The sequence below is a fragment of the Pecten maximus genome, chromosome 8, assembly GCF_902652985.1.
Source record: "Pecten maximus chromosome 8, xPecMax1.1, whole genome shotgun sequence".
Lineage (NCBI taxonomy): Eukaryota > Metazoa > Mollusca > Bivalvia > Pectinida > Pectinidae > Pecten > Pecten maximus.
In genome coordinates, this window is record NC_047022.1 from 12,136,978 (window position 1) to 12,156,006 (window position 19,029).

General features: G+C 33.2%; 1 protein-coding gene across 1 annotated transcript; it reads right to left on the reverse strand.

Annotated features, from left to right (window-relative positions):
* Positions 1–6,736: 6,736 nt before the first annotated feature.
* LOC117332471 (TLC domain-containing protein 2-like) lies at positions 6,737–15,333 on the reverse strand. The gene is made up of 4 exons (XM_033891388.1): positions 15,049–15,333; positions 13,606–13,688; positions 12,895–12,977; positions 6,737–11,623 (listed from the first exon to the last, which is right to left on the reverse strand). Exons 1-4 carry the CDS (start codon positions 15,261–15,263, stop codon positions 11,228–11,230), a joined length of 777 nt encoding a protein of 258 aa, XP_033747279.1. The 5' UTR covers positions 15,264–15,333; the 3' UTR covers positions 6,737–11,227.
* Positions 15,334–19,029: the final 3,696 nt, after the last annotated feature.

Below are 19,029 nucleotides of genomic sequence, written 5' to 3' on the forward strand. Positions count from 1 at the left end.
GAGAAAATCTGCTGCCCCATAGGTTGTTTGTATTTGAGGCCAGGATATTTTTCATTTCTGGGCGGTGTGTCATGGTACTGTGTCCGGAAACTGAGAGTGTCTAAGCTGTCAAAATGTTGGCCATTTAACTACATGTAGTTGATACGAGTCAAAAGCAAAACAGAACATTAACAAAACATTCACATTTACTGAGTTGTCGATACAGGCCATCAACACTGACATGTGACAAATGGAAGACCATGTTCAGGCTAATGAATTACAATAACTGCAACTTCGCTTGAGCCACGTTTTTTTTTTTTTGTTTTTTTTTTGTAAATAAATAATTGGCAAGCACTGATTTATAATTCTGAGAATATCACGTATAAATCATTACAACTACAGTTAGGAACACAACAAACAAGTGAATCAGCTTCTATATATATTGGCGATATATTAACAAACGTAAACTTTATATGCACATATACATGCCACACAGACAAGCTTCAATGTACACAATCATTGAGTGTGAGATTATAAAACTACCCTTAGAAGTGTTGGGAGTTAACTCCGTCATTCCAAGATTCCAAGACTGTACAACTTATTGGATCCAACAGTTTTGTTTACTTAATGATAAAACTTGTTTTCATGGTAACAAAAATAAAGCAGTACTGATCAAACCAAATTTGCACCACATATACGACAAACAACCAGCTTTATACAAAAGTTTATAAAAATATCTATGAAAAAATAAAAAGACCCCTCTATTCTAAGAAGTTTTCTGTGCAATTATGCATGAGGTCATTGATGCCAATCTAATACATAGTCGCATTTCATCTGATTTTATAAAATATTCGACCTAATAAGCAGACTTATAAATAGCTTGTTATGCTCAAACAACCTGGCAATACAGGAAAAAACGTTGAACGTTCAAACCAGCAGCATCACACAATGGTAGAGCATCAATACCATAGTTAAATACAGAAAATAACGATACATTTCAGTTTATTAAGTGATTGGGAGTTTAAGCTGTTTGATGAGGACCTTGAATACAACTTCTAATATCCAGATTGGCTTGTCCTCATAGGAAATTAAAAAAAACAAAGCGGTATACAAGAGGCCCATGGGCCTAAACGGTCACATTTGGCCCCTGTGACCTTGAATGAAGGTCAAGGTCATCCATTTATCCTAGCACGCTACAGACATAATATTAGGTCTTTGGGCCTCTTTGTTATCAAGTAGAAGTTATTCTAAAGATTTAAGCATATTTGACCCCTGTGACCTTGAATGAAGGTTAATGTCATCCACTTGAACAAACTTGGTAGCCCTTTATCCTAACATGCTACAGACATAATATTAGGTCTGTGGGCCTCTTTGTTATCAAGTAGAAGTTGTTTTAAAGATTTAAGCATATTTGACCCCTGTGACCTTGAATGAAGGTCAATGTCATCCATTTGAACAAACTTGGTAGACCTTTATCCCAGCATGCTACAGACATAATATTAGGTCTGTGGGCCTCTTTGTTATCAAGTAGAAGTTGTTTAAAGATTTAAGCATATTTGACCCCTGTGACCTTGAATGAAGGTCAAGATCATCCATTTGAACAAACTTTGTAGCCCTTTGTCCAGCATGCTACAGACATAATATCAGGTCTCTGGGCCTGTTGGTAATTGAGAAGAAGTTGAAAATGTAAATTGTTTACAAAGCACAATGGATGATGCACGACGCCAGACAATAGGTGATCGCAATAGGTCAACTTTGTCTCAGGTGACCTAAAAATGGCTACAGGGTTACTTAGCCTCGAGGGATACTTAGCCTGCATGCTGACAGAACACTAACAATAATTGGTGAGAGGAAACTTAGCAATAGGTGGAGTCAGATAGATCATAAACCAGCATCTAACTAACTTAGCATGTACAGGCCTTCGTTCTCAAAACATCAATACCTTATAAAACATGCAATAAGAGGAAGAAATGCTAGATCAAGATCTTTCTCCTTCACACTAGATAGAAAATACCTTAGATAAGTATTTCCCTTTTAGATATTTCATTTGTTCACATATTGTGAGTGCATTTAAATAAAATTTCATAAATGAATCTTAGTGAAAAAATATGTTTGTATGCCTTAAATACCATATAGCATCACTGTACTTGTGTTCTAGAAGCTTCCGTTTTAAATGGGAAACAAACAAAATATACAAAAATTGTTCAATACTCAAATATCAATCATTAAAGTTCCACATTTTTGATTGAAATTTTCATTTTCTGTAGTTCAAACAACTGTCATAAATGTTCCATTGGTAGTTGAGATTGTGACTTAACAGAGGCATATAATGCACTTCTTAATTACAGTAAAATACCTTACCTTTAATAAAACAAACACATGGTTCATAGTCATGTTCTGACATCAACAGAAATTATATCAATTTGAGATTTGAATAATAAATTATATATACATTTCATAATGGTTTGTATTTATGGTTTCATCATTATATCAATATATTATTGATAAATAAGCATACATATATACCGGTAGTTACAACATCATTAAATGATTTAAACAATACAAATTTTTATCGCAAAATTAAATCGATTAATTTACGGAAACACTTACTTTCATTATTTGGGTTCGAATAATGACGAACACACATGTAATGATTTACACAAATAACTGATGTACAACCATTGCTCAAGAGAAGCAATAAATGTTAGGGAGATATCAAGTTAACTGTCATATAAAAATAAGTATATTCAGAATAAAAAGGTGATTTGCTGGTAAGTGTAACATGTGTTCGTCAACAAACACTTCTTTCGAAATAAGATATACATAGCCATAGTTATACAATGTATGTTTTATAAAAAAAATATACAAACACTTAACTGATGTAAGCTGTTAATGCTGTCTGGGACACCGGGATAACCCGAAATCATGGAAAAACACATCTATCCTTGGTTAACGTAATTTGATATTCACCTCAGATCTAGATATAAATAATAATACTTATATAGGTCAATGACAATTTCTAGTCACATAACTACTTTTTTTATTGATAATTATCTTTTTATCCCTGTGATTTCTTCATTCGCATAAATATTTATTATATTAATTATCCCATCAATTAACTGATTTCAATATGCATTGTTAAAATTACACTAAATAATTTGCACAAGTCATCATACTAACTCGTTCTAACTTGTAACTAAATATATGATTTATACTTAATATAAAAGGTAATGTAATCAGTTCTGTTAAGTTTGTCTCCACTTCCACCAATATACAATGGTTTATTTAATGTGTTCTGTTGATGATTTTTGTGTGTTATATCCTCTAACATACTATCTTCTATAACCAATGAAGACTAGGTTATATTTGATCAAAACTGTATCCTTACCTTCATCTGTGAAACACAAGTCATAAGCACAATTAAACTACCAATTAATCTTTTTTCATTTCAAAGGTGTCATTCATATTTCTCTACATCCCTTTTAATGACTTTTTAATATCAAACTTTGTTCTACCATGTATCAAATACATTTTTTTATTTTAATCAAATACTCATTAATGAATCAAATATTTAATATGAAAACAATGAGAACTGTTAGGATATATTTTCCATGACATTTTTGTATATTTGCTCAATGCACATCTGCACGATGTATAAAATCTGGACATCTTACAGTAACATATGATTGGTTGAATATCTTTCTAGCAATTCTATTTATATTTTCATGTTTCAAAAGTACCTGTTATTATTTGAAATCTTTTGTGTACTCTGAGCACTTAGATCTCGAGTTTCTGAAAGACAATACATGCATAGATATAATTCAAACATTTAAAAAAAAAAAAAAACATATTAATTACATTATTCTATTTTTTGCGAATAAAATAACATCATACCAGAGGAAAAAAATCAATTTTAGTTCCTAATTTAAATCTTTCAACCAACTAAACCCTATCATTTACAGGCATAATAAGCATGAAGCTTGTGCATGAATTGATCAACGTACCTTTTACATCTTAAATATAAATCTAAAAATATAACTACAATATGTAAAAGCTTCATAAAACACAAATACACATGATTAAACACTTAACTTAAAATGTGAACATCTTAAATAGTTATTTAAGTCATCATGATATTGGCAACCGATGGGAAAATACTTATAGTTGATGTATTACAGTTGTTTATCTGCAGAATGCTGATTCACTTGAGAATCCAGAGGACCCGCTCCTATAATGACTTTTTTTTATGATTGGAATCCGATAAAAACCATTGGTTTACGTTGCTTCTCGTAGGATAAATGATGCTAATTTAACAAGTATAATGTTTTCTTTTTAACATCACACAAAATTGATTGATAGCAAGGCCCATATCAGGTAAGGAGACATAGACAAACTCTAAGACTAGATATTGTTTTTGAATATATAAATGTGACAAGCAAATTGTGACAACTCTAGAATAACGATGGTTTATAATTAATTTAAATTTTCTTACAATTCCTTGTGATAAATATCAAAACTAACTTCACGTGTACGATATAGATACTTTAGTATAGAACATAGAGATGGGAGTAGAAACAAATTTTGACATCTATTTTGGCAATATAGTTGACTAGGCGTTTTTTTCAAAATCTGTTTACTACCAGAAGTCAAAAAAGTATTTTTTAAATATTCCCCATTAGTATGTGATTTAACAAAGTTATGTCCAACATTTGTTATCAAAATCAAAAATAATTTAAATTCATGCATTATTTTTATGTTTAAATCGAAACTGCTGGTTACGACCTTCAAAACATGTTGATTTATTAATGAAATAGACAATGAATTAATATATATCAACTTCAGTCACTAAATGTCAGTTACTCTGCTGTAAAACTATGTCAAACATGTGTCAGAACAGTTATAAGACCGACATGATTCACCGGATATCAAGTAGACATCAATGGCCAAGAAAAGCTCAGACCTTGTACTAGGTATAGATAGTACGCATAGACATAAATCAACACTGAGCTGTATAGATTTCTATTCCCAAAATAATGAGATTCATGAATTTTTTTATTTTTAGTTCCAAGAAGCTCTATCCTGCTAATGAGAAAACTTTGAGATGAACGCCAGCAGTCTTATTTTTCTATAGAATAGTTAAAATTTCAGATTTCACAGAAAAAATACTGTTCTTGTATATAAATTAATATATGCATGTCTTTAATCCAATGGAGATACATGTAACTCTACCAAAACAATAATAATTTCATGAATAAAATATCAAATATCAATTTCACTAATAATGATACAAAACTTGCAAAACATGTTTTACATTAAACCCATCTTAAGCAATCTAGTGTTGGTTAAAAAAAACTGACAGGTTATTGGTTTTCATAAATAGTCGGTATTTGCTTATGTCTATATAGGTATAAAACTACCTTAAACCCTGAAAACTTAATGTCTATGCAAAGTGCACCAGATATGGTATCCATATTAAGTACAAAATAGACAAGAGGCCCATGGGCCTTAACGGTCACCTGAGATTTGAAATATTTCAGTTTATTTAATTGACCCTTTTTGCCCCCCCTATCAGCCCCTAGGGGTCAGTCAGGGCCAACATATGCATATTATTAAACTTTCATTCCATGCTGAAAATGTTAACCAGAATTAATTCCAATAGAAATCAAAACAAATCAGTCAAAAATGTGATTTCCCTATATAAACTATAGTAAAATTTACCACCTCCCCAGGGGCAAACTTGTGACCCCAGGGTCATGAAATTTAAAATTTCAATAAAGCACCATAAGACCCTTCAATCTATAAAGAGTATTTGATTCCACCTTATTTCAGTCTTGAGAAGAAGATTTTTGAAATTTCAGTCAATTTGGCCCTTTTAAGCCCTGCCCATCAGCCCTGGGGGGTCAGTCAGGGCCAACATGTGCATGCCATCAAACTGTCATCCCATGCTGACAATGTGTACAAAATTAGAATGAATTCCAAAACAAATAAAACAAATAAAAGTCAAAAATGTGATTTCCCTATATAAACTATAGTTAAGTTTACCCCCGCCCCAGGGGCAAACTTGAGACCCCAGGGTCATGAAATTCACAATTTTGGTAAAGCACCTTCAGACCCTGCCATCTATGAAGTGTATTTGATTCTATCATATCTGAGAGTAGAGAAGAAGATTTGTGAAATTTCAGTCAATTTGGCCCTTTTTAGCCCCGCCCATCAGCCCCTGGGGGTCAGTCAGAGCCAACATGTGCATGCCATCAAACTGTCATCCCATGCTGACAATGTTTACAAAATTAGAATGAATTCCAATAGAGATAAAATAAATTAAAGTCAAAAAAGTGATATCCCTATATAAACTATAGTAAAGTTTAGCCCCTCCCCAGGGGCAAACGTGAAACCCCTGGGTCATGAAATTTACAATTTTATTAAAGCACCTTAAGACCCTTCCATCTATGAAGAATGTTTGATTCCAGCATATCTGAGAGTAGAGAAGAAGATTTTTGAAGTTTTAGTCAATTTGACCCTTTTTGGCTCCGCCCCTCAGGCCCCTGGGGGGTGGGGACCATATAATTTACAATTTTGGTTGACCTTTAGCCATAGAAGCTTCCTGCTAAATTTCATAGAATTTGGTTGGTGGGTTTTGGAGAAGAAGTCGAAAATGTAAATTGTTTACGGACGCACGACGCACGACGGACGACGCACGACGACGGACAAAAGGAGATTAGAATAGGTCACTTGAGACTTTGTCTCAGGTGACCTAAAAATGTACTCGTACGTATCTTATATATTACTCATACCATCAATGGTTAAAATATAAATACATTTCACACCATAAGTATTGAAACTAATGTGTGTGTACCAGAACAAGAAAAAATATTTAAAAGCCTTGATTGGTTCAATGAAAATTGTCAATATAAAATTATCTATGTCATATTTAATTTAATGGTAGATACAATTCAGCCAATTTGGATTCGTTAAGAATAAAAGTCAAGACACAAAATGGATTAGAACTATATAAGGTAACATTATTACAGAGTACCAGTATATCTGATTGGTTAATGAATCAGTAAGGTCCAATTTGATTGGTTTACATCATATTTGACCCAAAAATAATTAACCAATCATAAGGCGAAATTTGATTGCTTTATGATTTTAATAAGGCTAAATTTGATTGGTTTTTATTTGTTCTCATTGAAAACAGCATGAAATGAATACATCTTAATGAAAAATACTAATTTGACTTAAATTTACATACAAAAACTGCATTAGATGCACAAACAAAAATGTAACATGATTACAATTAACATATCTAATTTTATATCTATATAATTTTCATTTTTTTTTTTTACAAAACAGGGATGTTATATATGGCCTATATATTTAGGGAAGGGATATGCATATATAGAAAAAGTAAATCGGATGGAGGCGGAAGTCGCAACTTACTCAATGTACAAAATATTTAGTTAGTAATAGCAGAAAATAAAATAAAAAGGATAACCCTTCTTAAGTGTGCCTTGAAATAATTCATGTTATAACCCTAAAAGTGAATAATTTACTCCTGTTCCAATAATAAAACTGTTTATGTAAAGAAGCCAAATTGACTCAAACACCTTGTTTGAAATTGCAGATTTTTTTCAAAATGAAAGAATATTTCTTATCATTCTTTTGTTCTGCTTGTCGTAGAAGGGAAATATTGTTAACAGATCATTCACGGCCAAACAGAAATAGTGACATATTATATTAAATGCGTATGGTACCTTTACAAAAATATTAATGGATCAACATTTAAATTGTCTTTACTCTAATATACCACTATTTTCATCAGTTTACTGGCACAAGGATATTTGTAAAGAATGAAAATGACTATTCAAGAAATAAATTATTTTTATTAGAGCCATTTATTATTAATAAATGTCTCTTGAAAATGTATCTTACCCAAAAAGCAAATTACCAGTTAACTCTATGCTTTTTACGTTTAATGTATTTTGATACAAAAATGGTTTTGTTTTATCTTAAATAACAATAAAAATATGGTTAATAGTAAATGATAAACATGGATAATTAAGCACACACACATCATATAGCAATATATAATTTACTGGTAAGTTTGTACAAAACTTGGTATATACAAATAGAACACATAAATCTACATAGTTATGCCTAGAAAATAGAATTAGACAATTAACTTTAAATCTTACACACAAAATTTTGAAAAAGAAGATACATTCAAGTACTTAAAAATACTCTTCACATACATGTACAGTACACAAATAACTTTTTTATTCATGTAAACCATACCATATAGCTCCTCATCGTAATTCTCTCCATTCATTCATTTTTACAGACATTAATATGCGAGTAAATAAAAAAAAAAGAGACATCTACAGTCCTTAGTGGTACAAGATCTTTTGTCCAGCACATGTATAAACATCATATTCTCAAACAAATGAAGAAAAAGATTTCAAACATAACAATGAAAATAAGTTGGTTTTGTTCGTGAATTCACAACAATGATCCTTATCAACCATTACATACAATCATTTCTAATAAAGAATCTTATCAAGTCATAACATTGTCATCAAAAAATTGGAGGAAAAAAGTGAAAAATAATGTTAACAGTGCAGCAGTCCGAAGAAATCAAATCTTCAGAAGCAATTCAAGGGAGATTATCTATCCTCCATGTTTAGTGCTCACTTCTAATGTCAAAGAATTCAGACCATAGACACCAGGAATTGGCTCAACTTCCCAGCCACAGTCTATGTACTATATCATGCAAGCATTCCCCAGTCAATGGTCTATATCTGTATTACGTATATATCATATAGTACACATGTAATACATATATATGGGCCGTCACATGGGTCGAGAATTTGTCCCAAGTCGCTCGCCAAAGTAATAATTAAATATATAGTAACTGATAGCAGCAGATTAAAGTAGAGTATGATGAGAGAAGTAGATTAGTTATGTTTTAGTAATATTTTACATTATATTTACACAGCACTAGATACGACTACAACACAGCTAGCTTATATATATGCATCACCAATATAAGTCCTACCCTGTATTAAACTATTAACCATCAGCTTGTTATGTTTGATTATGTGTCCCTGCTTTTGTTCTGAAGCGAGCTGTTTGCCACCATATCCGCTTGATGTGTAAGTAAAACACTGAAAATTACCTTACCCAATATTAAACCTTTACGACAGTGGCTGTTCCAATAAGGCGAAAGGTTTTAAAATGTAACAGATAATTCTTTCAACTGGCCTATTTCCATCCGTTTGCCCAGGAAAACAATATTATACTTGAACTCTTTAATTACTGAAGCATCAACAGCGGATTGTGACCAAGGGGAGGTAATCAGATGACAATGGTATAAGTAAGGGCAGATAACTTGGATATGATTTTCAAGCTTCCTCCAGGATGAAATATTGTTACTTTTAAAATTTTGCTTTCAATCGATTACTTTCTTGATAAAAACATGAATGATTAACCTACAAAATTGCAAGTTTTAATTGAATACATGACGTACAAGAAAAAAAGACTCAAATAAGTACAGACAGGGCTCATGTTCAAAATCTTCAGACTTCATGGTACCAAGATATTTAAATAAGGGCAGTAAAGGAGAAAGGCTCAGTAAAAACATATCAAAATATAATTTTCAAAATTGATTTTAAAGATGTGTCATGGTTTTATATTGCTGTATAACATTATAATTCCTGAAAATTTATTTTCTTCAAGACTACAACAGGGAACAACATTAACAGCCGACCAGCCCTTCCTATTTCTGTGGGAAACTCCCAATTTTACCTTTTTTTTTACATTAACTATTACTTTTTTTAATCATTAATTGCAAAATTAGTCAATGAAAAAAGCATTTTGAAGGTTTTGGTTTTATGAAATAGTCTATAGATGTGATTTTGTATTATAAAATTAACTTATCTATTAAATTATTCATCTAGCTACAGACTAACATTTTTTTCTTGAAGGCAAGAGATTTATGACAATACTTAGACAGTGTTATAGGCTCATGGATACATACTTTGAATTACATGGGAGCTTATCTAACCCATTATATCATTAATTGTAACCAATTTTAATAAAAACTATCAAATCAGAAATGAATACTGACCATTATGTTAGTGTCCGACCAGGCCCTGGTTTCATCAATGTTTCCTAACTAAACAAAATCCCTTAACACAAAGTTTTCCAAAGAAAAGCATTCTCGGATTTAAGGAAAAATGCATATTTAAGGAGCTTCCCTAAATTATGTTCATGCTTTCCTATAGAAAATTTTAAGGAATATTCTTAAATTCAGGAATATTGATATCAACCTGTCTTGTGCTAGATGACAAAGACAGTTTTTCCTATAATAATCAAACATAAGTATTCACATATTCAAATCATGTAACATATCCTAAACATATGACATCAGTGTTTTTATATTTAAGTAAACTTATTATACTAAAACAAATAATTAGAGATTTATATAGTTATGTCGAGCATGTCTTCAGAGTTAGTATCTGAAAATTTTTACAAATTTATTACACTATTACAAGAATTTTAGATTGATATAGTGATTTGGAACAAATCTTCAGAGTTAGTTATATGGCAAGTGTTTTAAAAATTTATTACACTAAAATAAAGAAATGGAAATAAATTTAGATATATATGTACATAACAAATAGATGATAGCCGTGTTAAATGTTATTTACTTTAAAGATTTATCTTCCTGGTAAGAACTGTAAAATTCTTATGAATCTACAAAACATCATAAGAAAATTAAAAACCAAAAATATTCTTATCTAAATTGTTCAACACCAAACTTTTCAAAAAGTTTAGTTTTGGTTTTTAAAAAAAAAATCTAATTTGACTTTGGAAATTTCAATTAACAGGAAAACAATAGATATGCTTGGTTGAAAATCTGTTTATCAAACCAAGATTTGAATTTTACACAAATAATATTAATACTGAAGATATGATTACATCACAGCAAACACATACAACAAATTATGACTATTCTCCATTCTTTATACTTCATTGTTATACTGGGAATAATAGAACTCATCTTTATGGGTAAGTTATAACTTATTGATAAATCTACATGAAATACATTTAAGTATATGACCTCATTGCCCTCTCTTCATTTGTAGACTTGATCACAGCTCAGCACATTCAATCTCCAGTCCTGTACTTCAAATTTCTATATCATTCCTTTTTCATATGTGCCATATGACGATCACCATTCATATTTCTCTCAGCATTTTTTGATTTCACAGCGGAGTTTCCCTGACACTTTTACCCGCTTACGAAGGAAATCACTCTTCAATAACCTCCAAAACAGGACAACGTTAATCAAGGTCATACATGACATCGACATTGTAAGACATTTGAAATAAAATCTTGGGACTCTGTCGGCTTCTAAGAACATTCCAATCACTATTCGCACATTGGAGTAGCCTCTAAATAGAGTGAATGTCACAATATTACAGAGGCACACTAGTTTATAAAATGTGGAGTTATAGTCTACCTGGATCATCTGTAATAACTTCCGTGAATGCAAGAAGAAGCTGTTTATTTCAGCCATCAATGCCAAAGCATTATACGCAATGCATATCTTCTGATGGAAATTAAACCAAAACATGGATGCCACCTGCAAAAAGAAATAAAGAAAAGATAAATAAATAAAATAGATAAATAAATAAATAAATAAATAAACCTAGTTAGGTAGTAATGTTTTCTTTTTTAAACTTGAGAGGAACTTACACAGTTCATAGTCGGAAAAAAATATATTTTGTTTGCTATGCCTTTTCATTGCTTTATTCTAAAAGCGAAAAATTATTTTAAACATAGAAACTTATGACAAAGACTTCCCCCGTGCATATAATTTTATGATGTATAAAACATGTGTAAGAAAAGAATTACATTGATCACAGAAATAATCCAAGTATACAGATCAAAATTACAAGATTAACAAACACATAAAAGAGAAATAACCCCGTTTACGGTAAGTACACTTTTCAATATGATTAGATTTCACAAGATACATTGGTTTTTTTTACTATTTTTCAGACAGCAACTATCTTACACAGAAAAGTGTTGACCATTCACCTGTTTTTTTGTTTTTGTTGCTGTGTACCAAAGGAACATTTGTTCCCACAGCTCGAATGTAGAAAAATTTAAAGGTGACATATCGCATGTTATTTATACATTGTCGGGGCCTACATTTGCAATCAGCTGTCTCGTGGGTGGTGTATTTTGCAATGTAACAAAAACTAAATTAACACTAAAATATGTGGCATATATTAAATCACAGACGCATTCTAATGATCACGCATACAATCTAATAACCTAAACGTGCTTGTTGATCAAATTTAAATCTTGGCATTTTTTCTGGGTCGGTCATCGGGGCAGGCTGGTCGCGAGCTTTCAATGGAGTTTGCCGGTAAAAATGTTACTTTACGTTCTTCATTTGACAAGTTCGAACTATCCGAAATGGTGTCTGTTATAAACAGCCAGAGTTCGAACTATTACTAGCTAAAAAATTACTGTTTTTCTAGAAAAAAATGTGTGTTTGAACTATCCGCGTGTTCGAATTAATCGGAGGTTTACCGTAAATTACCGGGAAAATTTCAAAAGTTAAGTATTAATACTGAAAATATTCGCCCATCAATGCATTAACACTATATAATGGTATAACAAACAAAAATAGTGACCTTGACCCCAAAAACCCTTAAACTCCAACTTGATCTGTAGCTATATCTACTGAAGTTATATACCAACTTTCACCAGCATACTTTGGAGTATGGCTGGGTAAAGTGCAGAAAAGAGACAAGGAGGAACCCTATAGTCCTCCCGGTTTCACCAGTAGGGGACTAATAAGATTCAATAGTGGACTACATGATTTACATATTGTACACTTACAGCAATATGATGAATTGTGACCTCCCAATTCTGACGTAGTTTCTTATTGATCAGCATATCAATGGAATCATATAGAAAATATCCTGCAAAACACAAAACATAAATACAGTACAGGATTGACTAAAACAATTTTTTTTCTAATACATGTACAAATCTGATATTTTCTGTGGGCTTAACATTTTTTTGGTTATCCAATTTCATAAATTAATATTAACAAAAACATATCTTGAAATTTTGAATCTTGAATTGAAAGCACTTTTCAGTACTGGAAGTGATAACATGTCTCTGTGTTTACATACTGGTGGAGATACATAGAGAAGACATTTCAAACTCATATTCATTTTCTAAAGCATAATTTCATATAATTTGAACTGATTCAACAAATATTCATTGAATTATGTTTTAACTTATTAAGGGTTTACTCTAAATGTCTATATTTGGATGGCCTGTCTTACACACACAAAGACATTGATCAAACAATTTTCAGTAGTAAAAAAATAAACATGTATATATCTATAAATTGAAGTTTCCTATAACTTATTTATAGAACAGACTATTCTATATCCTTCTAGGCATCAGATTATCATAAATGTATATCCAATTAAGTATGTTGTTGGCCAACATATGAAGATGTGTCAAACACTTTTGAAAGTAGGTCAAGAAAGCTGAAATTTACCATCACCCAAGGTATGTCAGTTCATGAACACTTACCTGTTGAAAATGGAATCATAAGAAAAGCGATGTAGTTTGAATTAAGAATCAGGTCATCAAATAGATCTGGATACAATATTAAACTGAAAAATAAATTAAAATAATAAAATTTCAGATTTTTTAACAAAAGGTAGAACTATTTCTCAAAAAGTAAAAATGCTTTTTGTATTGGAAATTTTCTTAGAAAATTAAGGCACATAACTTTAAAAAAAAATCACAGGTTGTGTTTATTATCCTGTGTTGACCATAAACTGAACTCAGGATTAAGGACTGACAAATAAACATACACTAGGTCAAATTTGACAGCATACATTATCCTGTATTATAATTATGTGTTTACAAGGTGAGGATTTCTACATATGTACCACTTCCATTACCAAGGAACTAAAGCCCACATGCCAGGTGATGTAGGACCGTGGATTTATCCACGACAACATTATTTCCTGTTGCCTCACACAAGAAGCAGATACATACATAGGATGGGGGTGGGGGGAGGGGGGGGGGGTGTGTTGAGGGGTGCCTCTACTCTCTAACATTTTTAAAAAATCAATGTCATGATATCAATGTCACTCTAGGGAACCTGAATTAACCAGTCCAGAGAACTGTTAATTAAAGTTCAATCTTGCATTCCTATTTAACGAAGATGTTTCCTGTGACTGAAATCTGCCTAGTAGTTCGTCAGGATGTCACTGGTGTTATTTAGTCAAACAAAAGTTACAGGCGACAAACAGATATTTATCTATGAAGGGCAGTAATGCACAACTCATGACAACAACAAATATCAAGATTATTCATTCATTATTAACCTGGATTCATTCTTTGCAAAGCAAAATGAAAATTGACATTGACAGGTGTTTAATAATTACATGAACTGCAGTTTTCCAACATCGTTTACTTAATTCAATAATGTCAACGATTATCACACGTGCTTATAGCTTGTTCTTACATTGTAGTACTGGATTACAATCACTGCCTGGGATGGCAATCATTAATATGTACTAAGCACTGATATATGATGATTGTTAGGTTCTTGTTTTTGTAAGGAATGCTTTAGAGTAAGTCACATTATGATAAACCCAGACAAACAGCAATATCCATGATATCGGCTTTAATAGTTGATCCGAAATTAAACATCAACTAAATTTAGCTTGTCTTGCATTTTATGCACCAACTATTGACAGCAATCAACTGAATTTGTTTCTAATGCATGTAAAAATATAATGACAGCCTAAGATCAAAACTGGACCCTTTGATATGCTCGGTACGTCATGTTGTTAAGATATATATGTGTTGATGATGAATGCTAAATATAATTTTTTTGATTGATGTAAGCGACATAATTTTCTGAACACCTACGCGATGAATCATTTCGGTTTTCTCCATGTCATCAGGGTTAGAACACGTGTATGACACAGATCAAAGAACAAAATATGTCAGATTTACCATGTAATATCCCATATACTGCAAACTAATGCATGAATCCATGAAATAACGATATTCTTCCAGCGCCATGGGTCTTCGCGAACTGTCTTTGGGGTACCAAGTCTGGTTATGACGAGATTCAATCCGGTAAATAGAGTCACGGTGCCAAACATCATATAGTAACCGTGCATCATATCTATGTCCTCTGCAGCCGTTATATTTCCCGGAGAGGCCATCGTATTTATGCCAAGTTAACGGCAAGTTGTCTGATGTGGGTTTTCTCACCGGTGCACTCGAAACCCTAGGCCCTTGTAGCAAGTCACGTGATTTGACAAAAAGCCGCTTATGTATGAGAGAAAATAAACATAGTCTTCCTTGTTGCTATGTTTATCATAGCAAGTTCGGATCTGAAAAATGCCAGTTGTATACAGTCGGGACCATGAAATATATGTGCATTGAATGAGCGACCTGAGTTTTATTAAGACCCATAATAAGATTAAATGGGAGAAACCTCCGTATGAATGGTGATTAAAATAAGGTGACTTAGAATAAAGCACGTGCTGTACTGTATATAATAATGTACGTATACATTTACATATGAGCGATGTTATATGATTTAATTTACAATTTTTTTCTATTCAATTTCATAATCAAACTTGTTAATTTATTTGTATCTATTCATTTATTTATTTATGACGGACACACAGCCTATAACTACATACAGTACACCTTTAAGAGTTTCTTAACTTTTGTTACCTAAATGAAAGTCTAACGTTAATGTACAAATGTTACATACATGTATGTCAGCTACATAATTGTACCAACGATTGGTTACAGTCAGTAGTCGGAAATATAAGAGCAGCGGATTAAGCTGCGGGTATTTCTGGCTAGGCGATTGGGTGTCGTAGATCGTGAGTTCCAGGCCCGGTCAGGGCGAAAATATAAACGTAGTTTAAGTCCGTGGCATCTGTTAGACTCTAGTCTTCAAAATATAAACAAGTAAAATAGAAATTTTCATTTTCAGTTTTCTGTTTTATATTTTTTAAACTTATATTTAGTTTTACAAAATATTTCCCAGCTACAAAAAGCTTGGGAATTGCCTCCCTTAGCCCAACAATGATTATGTGCAAACCATACTGCATGCTTATAGATGAAGAGTGATAATATATTATATGTATGGACGTAGAACTATAAATGTCGCACCAGTGCTAGATCTAGTACCATCAAATTATCTTTACAATTGTATGGCACTGCCACTATATAACCCTACCAATTCAGTTGCGAGTTCACCAGCTTATGAACTGCCAACTGAAATTTGAATTTGAAAATTTCAAAAAAAAAATCGCACGACAAATAAAAAATCGCAGATGGTAAATATAAGCATTGAACGGCTTTCAGTTGGCATTCAAAGTCAATATGAATGCCAACTGGACAGAGGCAAATTCAACAAGAAGCGCTAGCGCGCTTCATGGAATTTGCCTCTGTCCAGTTGGTATTCATATTGACTATGAATGCCAACTGAAAGCCGTTCAATGCTTAAATATACAATACATTAGTAGCAAATGAGATACTCGCGCTTTTTTGCCTTTTTTATGATATTCACAGTACAATGTATATATGATATACAAAATGTACCATGCAATACATTGTATTATTTCTTATAAAACGAATAATATAGACTTTATATTATTATGAATTATAAGCATACACAATATCTTTTGTATTTTGTTAAAGTCTTTTAAATTTGTTTAAGAAGATAGTTATAATTTGATTTAATGATGTACTGCCATATTCATGGACATAGGTCTATATAAATTATATATACAGACTTAATTAGTCCAACGCCCAAAAAACAAAGAATATCAACATAATGAACCAATAATTAAAACTCAAAATCGATAAATTGAGGATTAGATATGAACATAATATTGGTGTGCATGGAGACCACTGAAAAAATACAAGGAAAAGATATATACATATATATATAATCAGACCAGGTGTTCAATGAGAGTAAGCGTCTACTTCATCGGCGATACCCGTCATACAGATCTAGGTCAAATCCGGGTAGAGTCACATAATCAATATGAGAACTAGGGATATCAACAAGTCTGACCTCACGTCGACCTTAAAGCGTGGTCTTCATCAATCTGCATTCTCCGTCAGTAGTGAACATCGATGGTGATTAATTAGAGTTAACCCCAATGCGACACGTATTTGAAACACTGTATTGTATGTCCTAGTTAATCCCAGCTGTTTTAGTATCGTACACGCCAAATTTGATATGACGGACGCCGCCTCAGATATGTTTATGTAAGCTCACCTGGTCCGAGGGACCAAGGTGAGCTTATGCCATACCGTGGCGTCTGTCGTCCGTCGTCCGTCGTCCGTCTGTCGTCCGTCCTTCCGTCAACAATTGACTTCTTCATAACCACCGATCGGAATTTGCTCAAATTTGGTCAAAAGCATCCCTATGAGGCAGGGACTCAAAATCGTACAAATGGTGGGACTGACCCCCCTCCCCACGGGGTCTTAGGGGCGGGGCCTAACGGGGTCAATTTGGCTAAATGATATAAACAACTTCTCCTCTGAAACCAAGCAATGGATATTGCTCATATTCGCCTGGTAGCATCCCCTTGGGGCAGGGACTCAAAATTGTACAAACGACGGGGATGACTCCTCTGGGGGCTGAAGGGCGGGGTCAAAAGCGGCCAATTTGGCTAAATGATATAAACAACTTCTTCTCTGAAACCAAGCAATGGATATTGCTCATATTTGACTGTGAGCATCCCTTTGGGGTCGGGATTCAAATTGTACAAATGGTATTGCTGACCCCCGGGGAGCTGTGGGGCGAGGCTAAACGGGGTCAATTTGGCTAAATTGATATAAACAACTTCTCCTCTGAAACCAAGCAATGGATATCGCTCATATTTGACTGTGAGCATTCCTTTGGGGTCGGGATTCAAAATTGAACAAATGATGGGGCTAACCCCCGAGGGGCTGAGGGATGGGGCCAAAAGTGGTCAATTTGGCTAAATTGATATAAACAACTTCTTTTCTTAAACAAAGCAATGGATATTGCTCATTTTTGACTGGCAGCATCCCCTTGGAGTCAAGATTCAAAATTGTACAAATGGAGGGGCTGACCCCCGGGGATCTGAGGGGCGGGGTCAAAAGTGGTCAATTTGGCTAAATTGATATAAACAACTTCTTCTCTGAAACGAAGCAATGGATATTGCTCATATTTGACTGTGAGCATCCTTTTGGGGTAGGGATTCAAAATTGTACAAATGGAGGGGCTGATCCCCGGGGATCTAAGGGGCGGGGTCAAAAGGGGTCAATTTGGCTTAATTGATATAAACAACTTCTTCTCTGAAACCAATCAATGGATATACTCATATTTGACTGTGAGCATCTCTTCGGGGTAGGGATTCAAAATTGTTCAAATGGAGGGGCTGACCCCCGGGGTCCTGAGGGGCAGGGCCAAAAGTGGTCAATTTGTTTAAACAACGTCTACTCTGAAACTAAGCAATGGATATAGCTCATATTTGACTGGTAGCATCCTTTTGGGGTAGAGATTCAGAATTGTAATCGGGGGGGGGGGGGGGGGGGGGGGGGGGGGGGGCTGAGGGCTGAGGGATGGGCAAAAGGGGTGGGGGAAAAGGGGTGAATTTGGCTAAATTGACATTTTCAGAATTACAATAAAACCAATGTACGTGTACCCATATAAAAATGCTTATGATATATTGTATTGACATAGCAATACTAGCGACAAATATACTTAATCATTATTCTTGTTTCATATCTCACGAAACCAGGTGAGCGATATAGGCCCTCTAGGCCTCTTGTTTCATCATTACTCTCTTTATATGCGTCAAGTACCCATCAACTTGGTACATTCAAACCGGTATATGTGACATATACAATACTTTTGCCGATTTTCAGTGAACCTCGACAAATTGACTTTGATATAAGCGAATGTCGTGCAAGTCTCGTACACAGTTT

Bases quoted from the DNA above. Each gene is read 5' to 3' on its own strand.
- LOC117332471 (XM_033891388.1), bottom strand. From the start codon at position 15,263: ATGGCCTCTCCGGGAAATATAACGGCTGCAGAGGACATAGATATGATG. The intron at 12,978-13,605 runs GTAAGTGTTCAT...TGTGTTTTGCAG, and splicing joins TATGATTCCATTTTCAACAG to GATATTTTCTATATGATTCC. The intron at 11,624-12,894 runs GTAAGTGTACAA...TTCTTTTTGCAG, and splicing joins TCACAATTCATCATATTGCT to GTGGCATCCATGTTTTGGTT.